General features: G+C 42.3%; 2 protein-coding genes across 2 annotated transcripts in view; both read left to right on the top strand.

Moving 5' to 3' along the window:
* The window catches only part of LOC134458556 (uncharacterized), a 5,616-nt gene extending 5,353 nt beyond the window's left edge, over window positions 1-263 (top strand). The window contains exon 5 of the mRNA XM_063210953.1: window positions 81-263. Within this exon, the coding sequence (XP_063067023.1) occupies window positions 81-174 (94 nt within the window). The 3' untranslated portion in view covers window positions 175-263. The remainder of the gene's footprint in view (window positions 1-80) is intronic.
* Window positions 264-389: 126 nt separating this feature from the next.
* myorg (myogenesis regulating glycosidase (putative)) lies at window positions 390-12,564 on the top strand. The gene is made up of 3 exons (XM_063210951.1): window positions 390-553; window positions 6,017-6,473; window positions 7,775-12,564. Exons 2-3 carry the CDS (start codon window positions 6,211-6,213, stop codon window positions 9,576-9,578), a joined length of 2,067 nt encoding a protein of 688 aa, XP_063067021.1. The 5' UTR covers window positions 390-553; window positions 6,017-6,210; the 3' UTR covers window positions 9,579-12,564.
* Window positions 12,565-17,500: the final 4,936 nt, after the last annotated feature.

Below are 17,500 nucleotides of genomic sequence, written 5' to 3'. Positions count from 1 at the left end.
TAACAAGAGCAGATCTACACAGTTTATGGAAGAGCATGAATGGATTGGATGCATTCTAAACCACCCTGTTCTTCTTGCAGTGGAGGACACAGCTGTTTTCATGTGGTCAAACCATTCAAGGCCAGCTTCTACATCATCCACCCTGAGTTTGTGTCAGAGTATCAACAGAGGTGACCCTGTCCACAGCTCCAGCTATTTTATGAATTTTGGAAAGTCAGATATTTTTTTGTTTTGTTTTGTTCGGCATAACCTGCTTGTTCCAGAGGTGGGGAAGCTAAATAAATGCAACACTGTATGTCCATATTCTTGGAGTCGTTTATTTGAAATAAATGCAGCTGTTGCCCCCACTGAGGTAAGGGATTTTTCTAGGAGAACTACAACTCCCGTCTCGACTCCAGGCTGGAGGGAAGTCTTGTTTTTGATGAGTAACGCAGGGTGGCAGACGCGAGTTCCTCCTCTGCCTTGTACGGCGCTGCAGAGTGTCGTGTTTTTGTCTTCTCCGCCACGGGACACCAGCACCTGAAGTTTGTGCACGACGCAACCACGACCACCGGTGAGTCGTTAGTGTATTATTTCTTAGCTGTCAAAATATTGTAGGGTTATGAGATAGCTACAACTCACCCAAAGGACTGCATTATTCTGGTGTACTGTAATGCAGCAGATATAACGGTCTGGTCTGGGGTGCTCTCTCCACAACCGCAGAGCCGTCAAGAACTGTGCTAGGAGCAATGCTATTTCCTAACTCGATGAAACATTTACCACGATGGCGGTAACATAGTAGCCGCGACGTAGATAGGCTACAACTGTTATTGTTCTGTTACAATGTGTTCGAGGAGTTTGCGTCTATGTGTCCACAGGACAGTGACTTCAGTTTGCATGCGCATTCAAATAACCATGTCAGTGGTTTCATGCGACTAATTTCTTTTATTCGTATTATTTCTTTGAATATGTATTTATAAACGAATGGACTTCTTTCTGAAATCTAAACACTGTTATCAACAAACTATTTGCTAAGGAAGGTAGCCAACCAGTGTAGGCTCTGTGAGTGTGAACTGTAGCCTGTCAGGATTCCAGCTGCAGGGTGCCAGAAAGGTAATGGCCTACGTAGGTGTGTGTTTGAGTGTCAAAAAGCATGGTGTGCACTGGAGTGAATCTCAGCCACGTCTTAAAATAGCATTTTCGTCAATTGTTGTCTCCACACACACACACACACACACACACACACACACACACACACACACACACACACACACACACACACACACACACACACAGAGTTTAATAGGTCCACGCTTTTGATCCCTGGGTCAGTCTGCCATGAGAAGCCAACAGCAAAAACCTGTTTAGATGTAAGCAAGACTGTTCCATTCAATAGGCTAGGCAAAGTCAGCAGTTTGAAATCATGATCTTTCCAGTCTGGACTTGATCCCCCTGCAGGGTGTCAGCACTTTCTTCTTTGGAAAATAAACACTTGAAATTTTACCCTGAGCAGATCTCAAGTCTCAGATGTCAAACTGAGTGTGGGAACATGCATACCGTAACATAACATACGTAACATAACATACCATACCATAACCTACGTACCGCATATCTATTGGTATTTCCTTGAAGAAAGTCCCTAGGGCAGCAGCTGAATGCCAGTGTTCACAGGAAATATGTGTTGTGTATAGTGTCCATGTGACATTAATGGTGAAGAAGACATTTCTTCAATGACATGTTCAGTTTTAGGATGGTTCGCACTGCACACATGATGAGTTTAAAAGCTGAGGAAATGTGCTGCTGGGAAGGCCTACAGTCATGGGGGAAAGTTTTTATGTCTAGTTAAGGTTTTTGCAACTAAAGGAGGATCAACACCTATCGAATGCACACACTGTTCATTCTTGCGATTTCCGGGAAGATCAGACCCTGTTTTATGACAAATTTTGACAGAAATGTATGAAATTTCAAAGGGTGTACAAACTTTTTTCCTATGACCTTATACTGGACCAGGCAAATGAAATTGGAATCATCATGGCAGCCCTTGACACATTGTCATTAAACCAAGCCGTGTCCTGACCTCCAGAATATCACATTTGAAATTAGTTTTCTTTTTTTTTAAATTGTTGACTTTTTGCCTTTATTTGAGATAGGACAGTGAAGAGCAACAGGAAGCGAATGTGGAGAGAGAGACGGGGTAGGGATGGCAAATGACCCAGGCCGGATTCAAACTCTGGGTGCAACCCTTGGGCTTGTAAGCCCAAATGTGGGGGGCTTAGCGCGCTGCGCCACAGCGCCCCTGAAATTTGTTTTCATTTCCAGTGTTAATTGAATAATGGTTTTGATACAATAGTTGGAGCAGTGAGCAGTTAAGCCCTCCATCTCCAACCAGGGCAACTGGAGTGGTGTTAAAACCGATATGAGCCAGATCCATTTAAATGACACAAATTAAAAGCTTACTCTTTATTCTGTGGGTGGGCCCATTTCAAACTACCATGGGGTTATTTGATTCCTGCCTGAGACCAGTCCGTTCACTTTTGTAATTTCACAACATTTTTAACTTAATTTAATTCAATAATGGTCACTCACCAAAGATGTTGTTCTACATTGCATATTAGTTTAATTGCAACTCTCCGTCACTTGGCTCCAGACTTGGACTCGTGACTTTACCCGACATAGCAGAATGTTTTAGCTTCTCTGTTACTGTCCTGGGACCAATGAAAAAAGTTGTATTTTTAGCTGTGTGTGTAGTGATTCTGCTATGTCGGTCTGTTGGAAACCAGTTTGGTTTTTGAAGGGGCTGCACACAACATATGTCACAAAAGTGAGTATATCTCTCACCTTTCTGCAGATTTGTAAGTATATCACGTATCAGTATTTCACTTTGACACAATGAACAGTAGCCAGCGAACAACTTGTATAGCTGCTTCAATTTATTGTTCACTCAAAATAATTCCATATGCAGCCATTCATATCTCAAAATGTTCCCACAAACATGAGTGAAATTTCATTGAGAGGCTTTGTTTAGTTTGGTGTCATCAGGCCACACCACATGGTTCCAGCAACCCATATTCTTACTCTGTTTGGCTGTGATGAGACCAAGATAATTTGCTTCAGATGGTGTTGAGCATGTGTGGTGGTAACCAAGTGAGTAGTAGAAAATAGTCACATGCTTACAGACAAGCATGTTAGTGGGACTGGCATGGTTTGGGCTGCATGAAATGCGGTCAACATTGGAAAGTTATATTTCACCTAAAGAAACATGCATGTCAATATATACTGTGACTACTGATGTAGATCATTATCCTTTCTACAAGTATGGGATTTTAACATATGGGTGTACTCACGTTTGTGGAACAATACATCGAAACGGTTACAGTATGTACATTTTACACTGGCTACTTTACCAAAAAGGTCCCCTGAAAAGATATACTTATAATTCTGCAGAAATGTGAGCGGTGTACTCACCTCTGTGACACACAGTAGGTTTGTTGACCTTGTTAAAAGATGTGTATTAACACTTCTTTACTGTCAAAACAGACTATAAGGCTAACACTCGCCCATAAACTATGATCAACAAATAGCAGGTTCTTACTGTGTTATGCACATGGAGTGGATGAATACAGACTCATTGCACTGTATGTTCCAAGAGTTATCACTTGCAAGTGCTTGTAAAAATGTATAATTTTCCTACTATACACTAAATAGTCATAGTACATTTTGCTCAGAGCTAACAAGCTACTTCTAACCTTTTTTAAAAAGAGAGACGGGGGAGCGCTGCCTTGGGTCTCAAAACAATTGGGTAATGCAGGTGCGGTTCAAGGGGAAAAGGGCATCTTGAACATCAAAATAAAGGAGGGTCCTAAGGCAACTCTGCTATTAAGTCCTTTGTTTTACTCAATGTTCTTTTATTCATTTTAAAAGAGAAATGTTAACAGCAACAGTATCAATACAAGTTATTACCCTCCCAAGGTACCCCCCAATCCCCCACCCCACCCCTTACACGCTCTGAGTAAGCTTATATCGGGCACTAAGACATGCAAGTGCCCCAAACCAAATTGGAAAACAATGGACAAACAAAAAATACAATTCAACTGAGAAAAACATAAAAAAGGGGGCAGACATTAACAGGGAGAGAAAACAAAAATCCAAGGGAAGAACAAAAGGTGGTGGGTGGTAAGTCCTTTGTTTTATTTGTGCCACACGCAACGATGCGTTTCGACTCGTGCAGGAGTCTTTCTCAAGGTGTGAAGGTGAAATACATCACAGGTGTGGTTTCTACTTCTAACCGTGTCTCATCTCTCTTTGCCCATCCGTTAGGCCACAAAAGTAAGTTTAGCAGATGAACAGGTGCATTTAAGGATTTAAGAATACCAAGTCAGATAACTACACTTCTACTCTTCTCTAGATAACTAAGCTTACTTTTTTCTTATCTACCCCTCTGTGGTAACAGCTCTGCTAAATCAATATCAGATCTCAAGGAGAGGGAACCTGTGTGTGTGTGTGTGTGTGTGTGTGTGTGTGTGTGTGCGTGTGCGTGTGCGTGTGCGTGTGCATGTACGCATGCGTGTTACAAACAAATAAAAATAAAAAAACACAGTGCACTACTGATATTAAAGTGTAAGTCCAGTCCACTATTTAGCACATCTAGCCCCCCCACCCCACCACCTGCTTTTCACCTGTGGGTGCCATCACCATTCCACAAGAAATAAAATGTTGGTAAATTAAAAGAAAAAAGAAAATCACAGAGTGCTGTGTTTGACTATTCCATTCTACCCAAGAGGTATCAGACTAGTATTTGTTCACACACACACACACACACACACACACACACACACACACACACACACACACACACACACACACACACACACACACACACACTTTTCACTTCCCCTTCTTTCGGTCTTGCTGAATGGTAAGGTGGCAAGGGTGTGCAGAGCCACAGAGTCTTTTCTTGTAAGTAATTAGGGCACCACTTGTTCTCTCCGTTGTTGTTTCAGGCTGTTAACTACCACAGGGGTATGACAGAAAATAGTCAAGGATTGTATTGGCTGATTACACCTGCTTTGGCCAAGAAACATGACCACAGTTGGCAAAGTTGAATTGATTGAATAAACAAATATACAAAGCTAGAAACTAGACGTTTTAGCAGGAAGCAGGCTCTGGCATTGGAGACATGTTGACCTGGGAGCTAACCACACTTCCCTCCTGCATACAGATGCCCTCAAAGGCCCTCTCTGAAAATGTTCTCAGCTTCATCCAGACTTCATCCAACACCGTTTTGACACTTTGGAATACTTTGTTATCAAAAAAGGCAGTGAATCCAAAGGATTGGTTACAACCAGTTGATACTAGTGTTTCCTCTAACCTCATGTTATGGCATTTTCATTGTCAAAGTGAAAGCCCATCCCCCTTTCTCATGTACACAATACATGTATCACGGATACATAACATGTGAATGTTGAGCTGACAAGTGTATGTACTGCATGCACAGTATTGTTTCTCATGCACTTCAGCAAAAGCTAATATTACATAAATATTTCATTTAATAAATGACACATAAATATTTCATATACAACACTTGGGCTACCATGGTTCCACCTACCGTTTTTTGTATTAAAATATAATTTCCCCCAGGCAAAAATATGTATTTTATTTATTTCTCCTCACATGGTTTATTAGTAATTATAGTGTAATTATTGTCATTCATAATTGTTACCTGTAAATCTTCAGACAATTAATCATTTTTATGGAAAACCAATCTTTCCCTCAAAGCATTTGTTACTCGGGCTGGTTGTTTTATTTAATCTACTCATGCACTTTGAGTCCATGTTAATCTGTCCTGTGTCCCATGTGGGAGTGATTGAACTGTTTGGTTGACTGATCTCCACCCATTTTGTTGGATTATCTGTTGGGTTTCATTATATTTTGTATTATGCAACATCAAGCGTTATGCAACATTCATATCAAGCGTATCGTATTATCAGTCCAGAATTTCTGAATTTCTGATATTAGAAATCTTTGTCCTTTTTTCTAGGTGGCAGAAGGAGACATTTGAAGAGCTGAAAATCACGAACAAGGAATCAGTTGACTCCCTCAAAGAATTGAAACATTTGTAGTCAACACCACAAGTCATTGATGACTTATTTTATTAAGTTCAGCGGAACAGTATTTTAACGAGTGAAGGGTTGTTACCACTCTCACTGGTTGCATGGTTGGCAGGACGCCACCATGTACCAAGTAGTGCCTGGAGGGGCAGGGGGCACCATCACCGATAACACCCCCATCAAGAAGATCAACAAGGACACCCGGCCTGTGGTTGCGGCCGGTGTGCTGGGCGTGGTGCTGGTGATTGCCGCGGTGACGGCTTGGTGCTATTATATCGCCTCACTGCCCAAGCCCGACCTCTTGCGGGCTGAGATGCTGGAACTGAACAAAGATGGCTTCGTCATACGCAACCAAGCAGCAGCCATCGTCTTCAAAATGGCTTTCAGGTCAGTGAGGGAAAATAAGTAGACAACAAAGCAAAGTTTTGAAGACGTTTTAGTTGAAAAATTATTTGAATGGGGTCTTACTTACTTCCTATGAAAAACATCTAAAGATATCAACAACATGGAGGTCATTATCATTGCAATTTTTTGGAGAATGGAAGTCATTATCATTGCAATTTTTGTGAGTTGGTCATTTTAAACAACACATAATGATCTTGTCAAGTTGATTTGAAGTGACATTTAGTAGAGCGGAAAAAAATAATGGAAAGTGAAAATTGCCAGTTGTAGTCATAATTGAGTGAAGCAAAGCATACAATCAATGTATCCCCCTGTTCTGTCACTGTTGCTCTCTGACCTCTGACATTCACTGAACAGATTACTTTTAATGAAACCTTCTGGAAATGCCACTGTGCTGTGCTGCTGTGTAGCCAATCAAACCCCTTTTGCATCAAACTTACTGCGGCACTGCAGAGAGCATGTTCTATTGATGTATTTGATCTTAATTTTCAGAATTACATAGAGTAACTTATTTTAATGTTGTACTGAAAAAACACTTCAGGCAGCTGTCTAACAGCAAAATCTCATACTGTGTCCTAACTGCAATCATCACGACTGATGGCAAGAGACAAAATTTGTTCTATTCCATTATTTTCTGTTGAACTGTCCTACCTGAACACAATGCAACAAATCACGCTACATGACCTTTTTGGGGCTTTGTCCTTTTCTATTTTAGTCACATCACGTTGCCATGTCCGACATCTTAGTCAGCTGGTTGAAGTTACAGTATGTGACACTTCCAGTAATCATTACAAAAACTGGAATAAAGCAGCTAAGGGATTGATGGAGATCACCAACCAGCGGAAAGTTAAAAATAACATATAACTTGCATGCATGCTTATATAGTATATAACTGTATGCATGCTTATTACTGAATATGATGTAACAAAGGTAGATACAGCAGCGGTCGCACAGTAGCATTATATCACTTGCAGTTAGGACACAATATTACCCAATAATCCAACATACAGAACCATAACACACAGCGATGAAAAAAAGTCCATAGACAAATCACTGAAAGGCAGAGTTTTGCTATATATTGAAATAATGTACTGTGTGTTTGCGATATGTTGCTACATCTAAGCTTAGCCTATATTTAGAGCATCCATCGTTTTAGCAATGTGAGCGTTTTCAACCAAAATTATGAGAATGGTCAACTTTGAAATTCAATGGGCTACTTCAGGATCTTGCCTCACTAAACACACAAATTCATCATTACCATTTAACATGCCAATTTTTGATTTCAGGTCGAGTACCCTTGACCTGGATTCCTGTTACAAGGATGACAATGATATCCTGAGATGCGGCCGTTCAAACGATGGGAAACTCAACTTCTTCATCCAGACTGTATTTGTAAAGACAGTGACGTGCTACCGTCTCAGGTGGGAGGAGCTGGAATCTGACCGGCCGGTGGACCATGCCATGTCCTACAATGGATCACACTGGTATGGCGGAGCAGAGTCTGCAGTTCAGCACTGGCCAATCACCTTCAAGGGCCAGCAGGAGCCAAAACCCTTTGTGACGGGTGACGTGTACGCCAACCGGAACGAGTCAGGAAGTATTTTAGAGCGCTACTGGCTCTCCTCTAATGCGACGGCCATCAAAATCAACGACTCGGTGCCATTCCATCTCGGCTGGAATGACACAGAAAAGACCTTTTACTTCCAGGCACGGTACCAGGACAGTCCGTACAGACCTCCTCTTGGCAAGCCACCATATGCTGAGCTCAGCTACCGTGTATGTGTAGGGTCAGACGTTGGCTCGATCCACAAGTACATGGTGCGCAGGTACTTCTACAAGCCCCTCAAAGTTCCATCTAAATCCATGTTCCGACACCCTATCTGGTCCACGTGGGCCCTGCACAAGACAGACATCAACCAGAACAAGCTTCTGGAGTATGCAGCCAACATACGAAAGCACGGCTTTAACTGTAGCCTTCTACAACTGGACGATCGATACTCAAAACAATATGGTGATTTTGATTTTGACCCAGAGACGTTCCCCAATGCCACTGGAATGTTTCAGCAGCTTAAGGCCGATGGCTTCCTTGTGTCCCTTTGGACGCATCCATTTGTCAACTATGACTCTGTGAACTTTCGGACGGTAGTGGAGAAAGGCTATCTTGTGAGAGAGCCTACAGGAAATCTCCCAGCGCTTGTTCGCTGGTGGAATGGAATTGGAGGGATCCTGGACTTCACCAACCCGGATGCACGGTACTGGTATATCGCACAACTTCGAAGTCTACGTTATAGGTACCAAGGCATCACATCCTTTAAATTTGATGCTGGTGAGACCAGTTACTTACCTTGGAAGTTCCGCACTTATGCTCATCTCTCTGACCCCAGCAGCTTTACGCGACGCTACTCGGAAATCGCTCAGCCCTACAATGAGTGGGCTGAAGTGCGCTCAGGGTACCAGTCACAGAACATCTCCTGCTTCTTTCGAATCATCGACCGTGACTCAGTGTGGGGCTATGAGCTTGGTCTGAAGTCCCTCATCCCCTCTGTCCTCACCATTAGCATTCTGGGCTACCAGTTCATACTGCCAGACATGATTGGTGGGAATGCCTATCCCAACCGCACAGCTGGGGGCTCGGCCCTTCCAGACCGGGAGCTGTACATCCGCTGGCTGGAATTATGTGCCTTCATGCCCGCCATGCAGTTCTCCATTCCACCTTGGGCATACGACGACGAAGTGGTCCAGATCGCTCAGCGGTTCACCAAACTCCACGAGACTCTGGTGGCGCCTCGAGTGCTGGAACTGGCCAGTGAAGTGATACACACAGGTGACCCGATCATAAGGCCCGTGTGGTGGATTGCCACCACGGATGAGACGGCATATAAGATTGACTCACAGTTCCTCATTGGTGATGACCTGATGGTGGCTCCAGTGCTGGATCAAGGGAAACAGGAGAGGGACATATATTTGCCACCTGGCCACTGGGTGAGCTACAAAGGTGAGCGCTACGACAACAAGGAGCCCTTGCTCCTTACCGACTATCCAGTGGACTTAGATGAGATCGCTTATTTTGAATGGATTGCAAAACCTTAGTGACAATTCACAATTTAACACTGCTTTTGTCCATTTCATACAGTCTTCAATTGGGAACTTAATGTCTACACACAAACAAACTGGAGTATACATAGTGACTTAAAAAAAGACAAAACGTTACACAAACATATACCATCATTGAATACTATTCAGAACAATATTGAAAATTGTATTCCCTAAAATGTGATACTTTTTCTAAATCAGGTAGTAGGATAAGTTAAGAAATTATGCAATAGGATGTTCAAAGCTTTATATTTTATTGTTTGAAACATGTACATCAATGCTTGTCAAATTCTGGCTTAGACTGACTTAGTGATACCAGAGTCAATGATCATTCTCCGTTATTGTCAAGATGTGGCAGCCGCAAGGTTGTGCTCATCAATTATTGAATTTATTGAGTTCCAATGCATTAATGAGCACAAAGAGCAAAGGCACCAGAATGAACAGTATAGCCTGGCAGAGTATAACATGAAAAACGTTTAGCATGGCACTGCTCTGTTCATGAAGGTGAAGGTTGTTGGTGGAGCCAACGGTTGGCGTTCAAACTGCTTACCTGCACGTAATAAGTCAGTACAGCCATGCCGTCACCATGCTAAAACCCAATGACTCGCTACACAGATTCAAACTGGACAAAAAAAACTTGATACACAGAGCGTCTTGATTGAAGGACAGATTTTGTGTCCTTTTTGGAATATCTTAAATTGTGCAGTTCTAGACCTACATGCCTGGCTAAAACAATCTGCCGTTAAGGTTTGTCTAGTTTACTAGGATAAGGAAAGCTTTCATTCAAGTCTCTGGTTTAGTGTTCGACTGCAGAATGCAGCAGGCCTGAAGAAACACAGGGTAGCAGTCCACTCATGCTTATCCATGTGCCTTGCCCTTCACCACTGAATGTATTTTAAATGTAGTGACACAGTGATTAGCCTGAATTTTTTAGCAAGTGCAATGTGTTCAACAATAGACAAAAAGCTTTCTCCTAAGTAGTTGTTGTACATTGAAAGCAGTCTTTTGAGCCATTTAATGTGACTGCTGTTTTGTCTCAGATATGCAGGGCAGTGATACAGATAAAACAAAGTATTGTATTGTTTTATAAAGGGAAGTTTTGACTATCAACCACTGCAATATGTCTATTGCTAAGAATAGGGTTCATTGTTCTGATATGCTATATTTGTATGTGCACCATGTTGACCTCAAAGTATATGACTCGGCTGTTTGCTACTGCTACTTGTTGAAGCTAAATCTTTAGAATCCTAAAAAACTGATTGTTCTTCGTTAAAGCTACCTTTAAACATGCTATGGCCTTCACTCTGCTACTATATTGAGCCCAGTACTATGTGGCTCTATGCAGTAGGATAATAATACTGATGTACATTTGGGGGACTAGAACCTTTTTTGTCCATTTGGGAATGCAATTTACCCATTGCTGCCTTAGAATAGAAGCTTATCAGAGCTGTGTCCAACATATTTACTAATTGTTTGACTGATTTTGTAAAATGCCAAACATATAGATGAGACTTGCTAGCAATGAGTGAAGTTCTCCAGTAATGCACATTGCACAAGGTCAAGTTTAGCACTTTTACGTGTTTGAAAAAAAAGTTATTTAGCATTTGCCCTCTATCTCTTTTTTTACACGATACTCTTCTCACCTTGCCAATTCACTCAACACTGCCACATTTTTCAGAGTGTTTTCACGTTTTTCTAAGCATGCGTTTTCCCATACATGGGTTTCTGTCACTGATAGCATTTTGCCTTAGCTGCTTTACAAAAATGCTCATAAACCCTTGGCTATTGTTGATGTGGGCTTTTAAGCAGTTTTCAGTTTGACATTGTGTGGTGGTGTCTTATTCTTAATGGGAGAGTACCATTTTGAAAAAAAAAATATGAATATGATAATAGACAGCAAACATCTGGGTAAGTTTGTCAAGAATGCATGTTCAAAGGGTCTATGAAATAACCCATGCTTTTGCCTAATAATTCAGCCCTATTTAAAGCAGCACATGTATTGTTGATGAATTCAGCAACACGTTGTATTTTCTCTATTGCAAGCTTTAGCGACCGGTGAAATACATTATTTTTGTACGATTGCCATGTTTATCTTGCAGCATGGCCAGTTCCTGACAGACATTTTCTTTATTCTTTATTTTCTTTATTAAGCTAGATCATTCTTATCAGGAACACAAATTCCATCCTCATACTCCCAAGGTCTTTTCCCTGCAACTTTTTTTGTCCCACTTTGTTGTTACCTAGGTTTGTATAAATAAACACAGGCTATATGTAAATGGTATTGTGCACAGACAGACTATAAGCTGTTGTATACAGAATTTACTGCTTGTGGCTCCACTAATGTTGCCTGGTCACGCCCTCATACTCTTGCCATGTGATGCGGAGGGAAATGTTAATTGAGCCGAGATTCATGGATGGCAAGGCCAGGCTACCAATATTTGGAATGCTGCATAAAGTCAAAAACAAACACAGGAAAGTAGAGGAATTTAAAACATGTTAGTTTCAGTTTAGAATAGTAACAAGTTGTTTAATGTGGGGTTGTCTTAATCTGCAGGGCAATAATATATGTGCATGTTTTGGTGGACAAGGCTTTGTGATGCATATTATTTAATTTTGTATGAACTGCACTAATATGCAACCCTGTCATAGCTTTCCCTCACCACATGAGGGCAGGAGAAACCTACCCATGTGAACACTGGCACTTGCATTCTCTTGAGAGAATAGAGCTGTCTTTGGGAGGAAATCAAAAAGAATATATAAACCCTCCTTGTGTGTAGCCTATTTGTACAAAGTACAATATCAAGCTCCGTCCAACAGAATTTGTAGACCTGATATCAAAGAGTTTATTTCCTTTTTTATTTTTCATGCATCCTTGTCTTATTATGTTTTTTATCATTTGTGTACGAGTGCTCTTTTCATGTAATGGTTTTGACCGCTTTCCCATCCAGTACTGAATGTATGGCTGATTAAAAATTTGACATACTATTGTAAACATGTATTTATTTTTTGCTTGAAATGCAATGCAGCCGTGCTTCCTATTTATCAAAAGTCAAAAATCACTTGTGTATCATGCTAATACACTAATGTGCAGACCACAGAAAGTTAAATATCCCTTACTCCCACCCTACAAGTGTCTATCTCAAGGCAAATTCAAATATACCATCTATCTCATTGTATTGACATAATCTGTCATGATATCTCTGTAAGTGTAACATCATGAAATGGTACAATGATACAACCCTCGACCATAACACCACCAACAACCATCGGAGAAAAAAAAAGGGGGGGGGGGTGAAACATGATGACAGTTGGTGACTGGTGAGTCATTCACGTTCCTCAAAAGAACTCGCTGAACCATAGGCCTACTTCCATCTTCAGGGCGGGGGCCAGAGCTCGGTGACCTAGATGCATAGGAAGCTTGAAGAGATTGCCACCTCTAACTCTTGATTTAAGTTCAAATTAGCCAGAGGTCTAGGGCAAAATGAGCTCTCCTCTCCCCACACATGACACCTTGCAGAGCCCTCTCTGGCCCTCACTTATTATCAAGAGGCTAATGAAGGGGTGATGGAGTAATTTTACAGGTTATATGGAGGTGGCCTTGGATCAATAAATCATTTAGTTCAGACTTTTAGGGGCAAAGTGAGAAGCAGATCCATCTGAACAGAGTGTAAGTAGGGCAGAAGAAGCCATGGACCTGTTGAGGGCAAGCATGAACGTCCTCACGGCTTCTTATCACTGGCAGCTAAAGTAAAATATAACGATATTAATAATCATCTGACTGTAGCCTATGTGACTCGGAAATGCCTGAAAAGAAATCCAGCCTTCATCGGATCGCAGGTGTGAGCAGGTTTATTACACTGCGACAATAAATCGAGGTGGCGTCCAACCATGATTTGTATGCGCGAGGCGACCAAGACTGATTATGACTGTATTTGTGTTTGATTTGAAAGGAATTTCATGGCCGTCAGGCTGCCGAATGTGCCCGGTAGCGAGTTGATTTTGTTTATCAATGACGCCTCTCCCTAGAAATTGATCTGGGCTTGCGGCCGGCGCAGAGAAGACACACTCGCGCATTGATTAGCTGTCTGTATTCTGTTCCAGAGAAATCAATGCTATTTGTACGTTGGTTGGCCTGCAATGATATTGTTTTTTCTGCTCAGGGACAACAGACTGGCAGCTTTCTAATCACATCTCCAAGAAGATGGAGGTTAAGAGATAACCGAGGCTCCCGACATTCAGCGCGTGAAGAGTCAGATTGTGTTTCCCCAGGCGTCGTTTGTACGCAGTAATGCATTGGTCAAGCTGACTGGCTGTATGCTGAGACACAGATGAATTGAGATTCTCATTGATTTGTGTGACTGTGTGTGTGTGTGTGTTTGCATGTATTCATGGCCTATTTATGGAAGACACTTCGCTCAAGGCACAGCTGGAGCTATCTATATGTAATTTCGATGCACAGCTGTCTAGTTAACAACCGGTGATGAGGGGGGCCTCAGGCTTATGTTCATGAATTCGCAAATAGGCCATGCACGTCTCCCAAGAGTCTGGAATAGTTTCTTCTAAAAAGATATTGTACCTAGTCATTGACAGGATGCGGATGCCAACCCCTTGGCCTAAAACCCCAGTGCATCACTGTTGACAAGTTACAGTATATTTTTTACCACCAGGGGGCAGTATAGAATTACAGTACGCAGTGGTGACAGAAATGCTTGTTTTCGATCCAGATGTGAGAGTCTAAAAACATCTCTCGCTCTTGTTGTCTGTCTGTGCTGAAAGGAGGACACAGACCTGCCACTACAGCCCCCCTCCCACCACCACCCTTTTCTGCCATCCCCACCCTCAGCCTGTCCATTGCCCACCTGTGTGCCCATCTGTGGAGGAAACATGCCAGTTGTTCTGACTGTGTGCCAGAGTGTCTCAAGCACCCCCCTTCCACACCATCCACCGACACCTAGCCATCCCCACTTTTGCCTCCATAACTACCCCCCACACCACACACCCCCCCTCCCGGCCAGGTGTGTCCGTCAGGCTGTCTCACCCACTGCCACCACAGCCACTACCGTACCGCCACTCACCCCCACCCCCACCACCAACTCTGGCATCACAAACACCACCCCAACCCCACCCCACCTCACCACTAGTCATTTGCAAGCCAGGTTCCAGGCTGTCAACGAGCAGCCAGAGATCATTTTTTTGCAAACAGCATCGGGTGCCAGCTCGACGAGGACAGCAGAGGAGGAGAAGAGAGGAGAAGAGAAGAGAGGAGAGGAAGCAGATCCACTGGGCTGGCTGGCAGCGCAGCTGTCCTGGATCAGTGGTGTGTGGGGGGTTACATGGTATACCCATGTGAGACACAAACACCTGTCCACACTCGCTGGCCTCAGGTACCAGGTACGTAATAAAATGAACTCTGTCAGCAATGTAAAGTGGCGGTGGTATTTGGGGAGCGTTCTTTTCTACCAATGTGTGTTAGTCCAACCCACAATCTTCTGTTTACAGTAGGCCTATTTGTATATTTTCACACAATCCAATCTCCTTATTAAGCCTTCAGTTGTCTGTCAGTCTGTTGTTTTTTTCACATGGCATCAAACTTTTTCAATTCAATCCATTCAAACTAGGTCTACGTACCATCTGGAGGCATAGACAGATATTTTCACACCACTGTTTTATATGGAAACTCCATTTATACCGTCTGCACTTCAAAACAGAACTTGTTTGGTGATATGGCGAAAAAGGCTTACTTGGTATAAAAAGGAAAGAAGAATATAGAAACACAAAGTCTGAAAAAAGGATGAGCAGCTACAGTATAAGCAAGTATGTTGAAGTTATGAGCTGTAAAATGATCTGAGGAGTTAATGATAAGTGATGGGCCAGCTTGCCAGTGCCATAGAGACCGTGTGGAACGTGCCAAGCTGTAAAAAGGCCCATGCGATTGACCATGAAAGCCTTTTACGTGCTCCGCCTGACACAGCATATGACATAGTATGTAAAGTATACAGAGAGGATATCCTCCTCTCCACCCTTCTTACAGTGCTAGAGGAGAGGAGAGAGACCCAAAGGGACCAGTCGCTCAGTTTATAAAGGCTCACCTCCAATCATTACCGCTATGATGAAGAGCCCGCGTGCGAATGCAGGGATATCTGCGTTAAGGGTGCCCCTGGCGCTCCTAAATCACGCTGTGCTACTTACCTCTGTCCAAACTCTACATAAGGCAGGAGTTATGAAGAGATTGGATGTCTTGCACTGACTCTTCCCTCGTTGCATTTTCTGCTGAACAGTGCTTCATGAAGTTCCTCTTGATCACGCTTGAAGCTTTTGCTATTCGTTTGCTAAGTACGCTAACACGTGCAAGTGCATAGGGCCTAGGCCTATAGCTGTAAGGAATGGATGGTGGTGGGGGTTTGAGGTGGGATGGGGTGGATAAGATTGGTGAGTCCCATCAGGAAAAGCACACAATCTCATTCCATCTCATACATGTAGGCCTATCTATCTTTTGAAATTATAATCAATATTGGCCACAGAAAGCAGATGGTAAAATGAAAGAAGTAGCTAATTAATGAAGATGGTAATGGAGAGTGCTAAGTTCTCTCTGGATGGGCCTCAGCAGTGGCTCCCTTTACAGACAGCATCCCCCTTCCCCACCCTCGACAGGTCATGTCCCTGACATGGGGGCATTCAGTTTAACATAGGTTATTTCTGCAACATTGCACAACACACAGAAACAGGTGCTAGTTTCCCCATCTTTGTTTTAGGAGACTAAACTTCTCTTTTGAGCACTTTCTGTAAAAGCAGAGCGATCAATTCTCACTTGTTGGTAAACTTTGGCATTTTCCAATATACGATTGTAGAAATGGCACGGTAGTAGGTCTACATACATACACAGAAAAAGGTGCTAGTCAGCACAGTTCTGCGCTATGAACCAATGACCTATTATTACCGAGTTGTGAAATTTGGTCTGAAACAGCCCTGTAGGTTTTCATAGAGCAAACTGAGACAAAGCTTGTGTGTTGTGTAGCCTATGTGTTTTTAACACTAAAGGTGTTTTCAAAGAATCAAACCATCCATCATCTACCGTAAGCCTCAAGAATGGGCCTACTGCTGATTTTCTGATGACTTGCATGTGTGTGCGTGGCTGTTTGTGATGACACATGGATGATTTTGTTGTTGTTGTTGTTGTTGTTTTTGTTGTTGATAGATAGGCCAAATGCTGTCTTTCCACTGTGGTGAAATGACAAGACAAGCAGAACCGCTGAACAAAAGTTACATCAGGTCATGAGAGCTCCTCTTGCACCAGAGAGCTCTGTCCCCAATATTTCACAAGGTACATTTTCACTCTCAACAGAAAAAAACTTAAAAAAAAATATTATAACATTCTCAAAGACACTTTGTTGCATAATGTGTCTGTGTCATAAGGGTTAGGGATAGGTTTGTTACATGTATTTATGTATAGACTAAATTATCTACAGCAGTTAAATCCAGTCAAATTATTTAACAGTTTCTGATTGGGCAAGACACATTTTATTTGGAGGGAGGGTATCCTCCCACATTCTATGGATGACTCTTCAAATCTATTAATCACTTCGCCGAAGACATTCCTCACATGAAATAATCAAAGTCCCACGAACAAAGTCGGTTGCCATTAGCTCTCACCATCTGGTTTAAATGACAAGGCGGCAAATAATTTAGCCACCATATCTGATACATACCGGTATATCAGATAACAGCCTTACAAATCGTGTTATACTTGGGAAGCATGCAAATGAAAGGTAATCAAAAAAGGAGCCATAAAACAAAGTGTTTTCCACTTAAATTATATCTTCAAATCAGTGAGAACTCCCTCCCAATGGGTGCACACATGACATTCTATTGTTGCGTATACTGTAAATGAAGAGGCAAAGTTAAAGTTTAGGGATGTTTTC

This window comes from Engraulis encrasicolus, chromosome 11, assembly GCF_034702125.1.
Source record: "Engraulis encrasicolus isolate BLACKSEA-1 chromosome 11, IST_EnEncr_1.0, whole genome shotgun sequence".
NCBI classification, from domain to species: domain Eukaryota; kingdom Metazoa; phylum Chordata; class Actinopteri; order Clupeiformes; family Engraulidae; genus Engraulis; species Engraulis encrasicolus.
The sequence above is the reverse complement of the archived record's forward strand: the minus strand, read 5'-3'. Positions and strand labels throughout refer to the sequence as shown.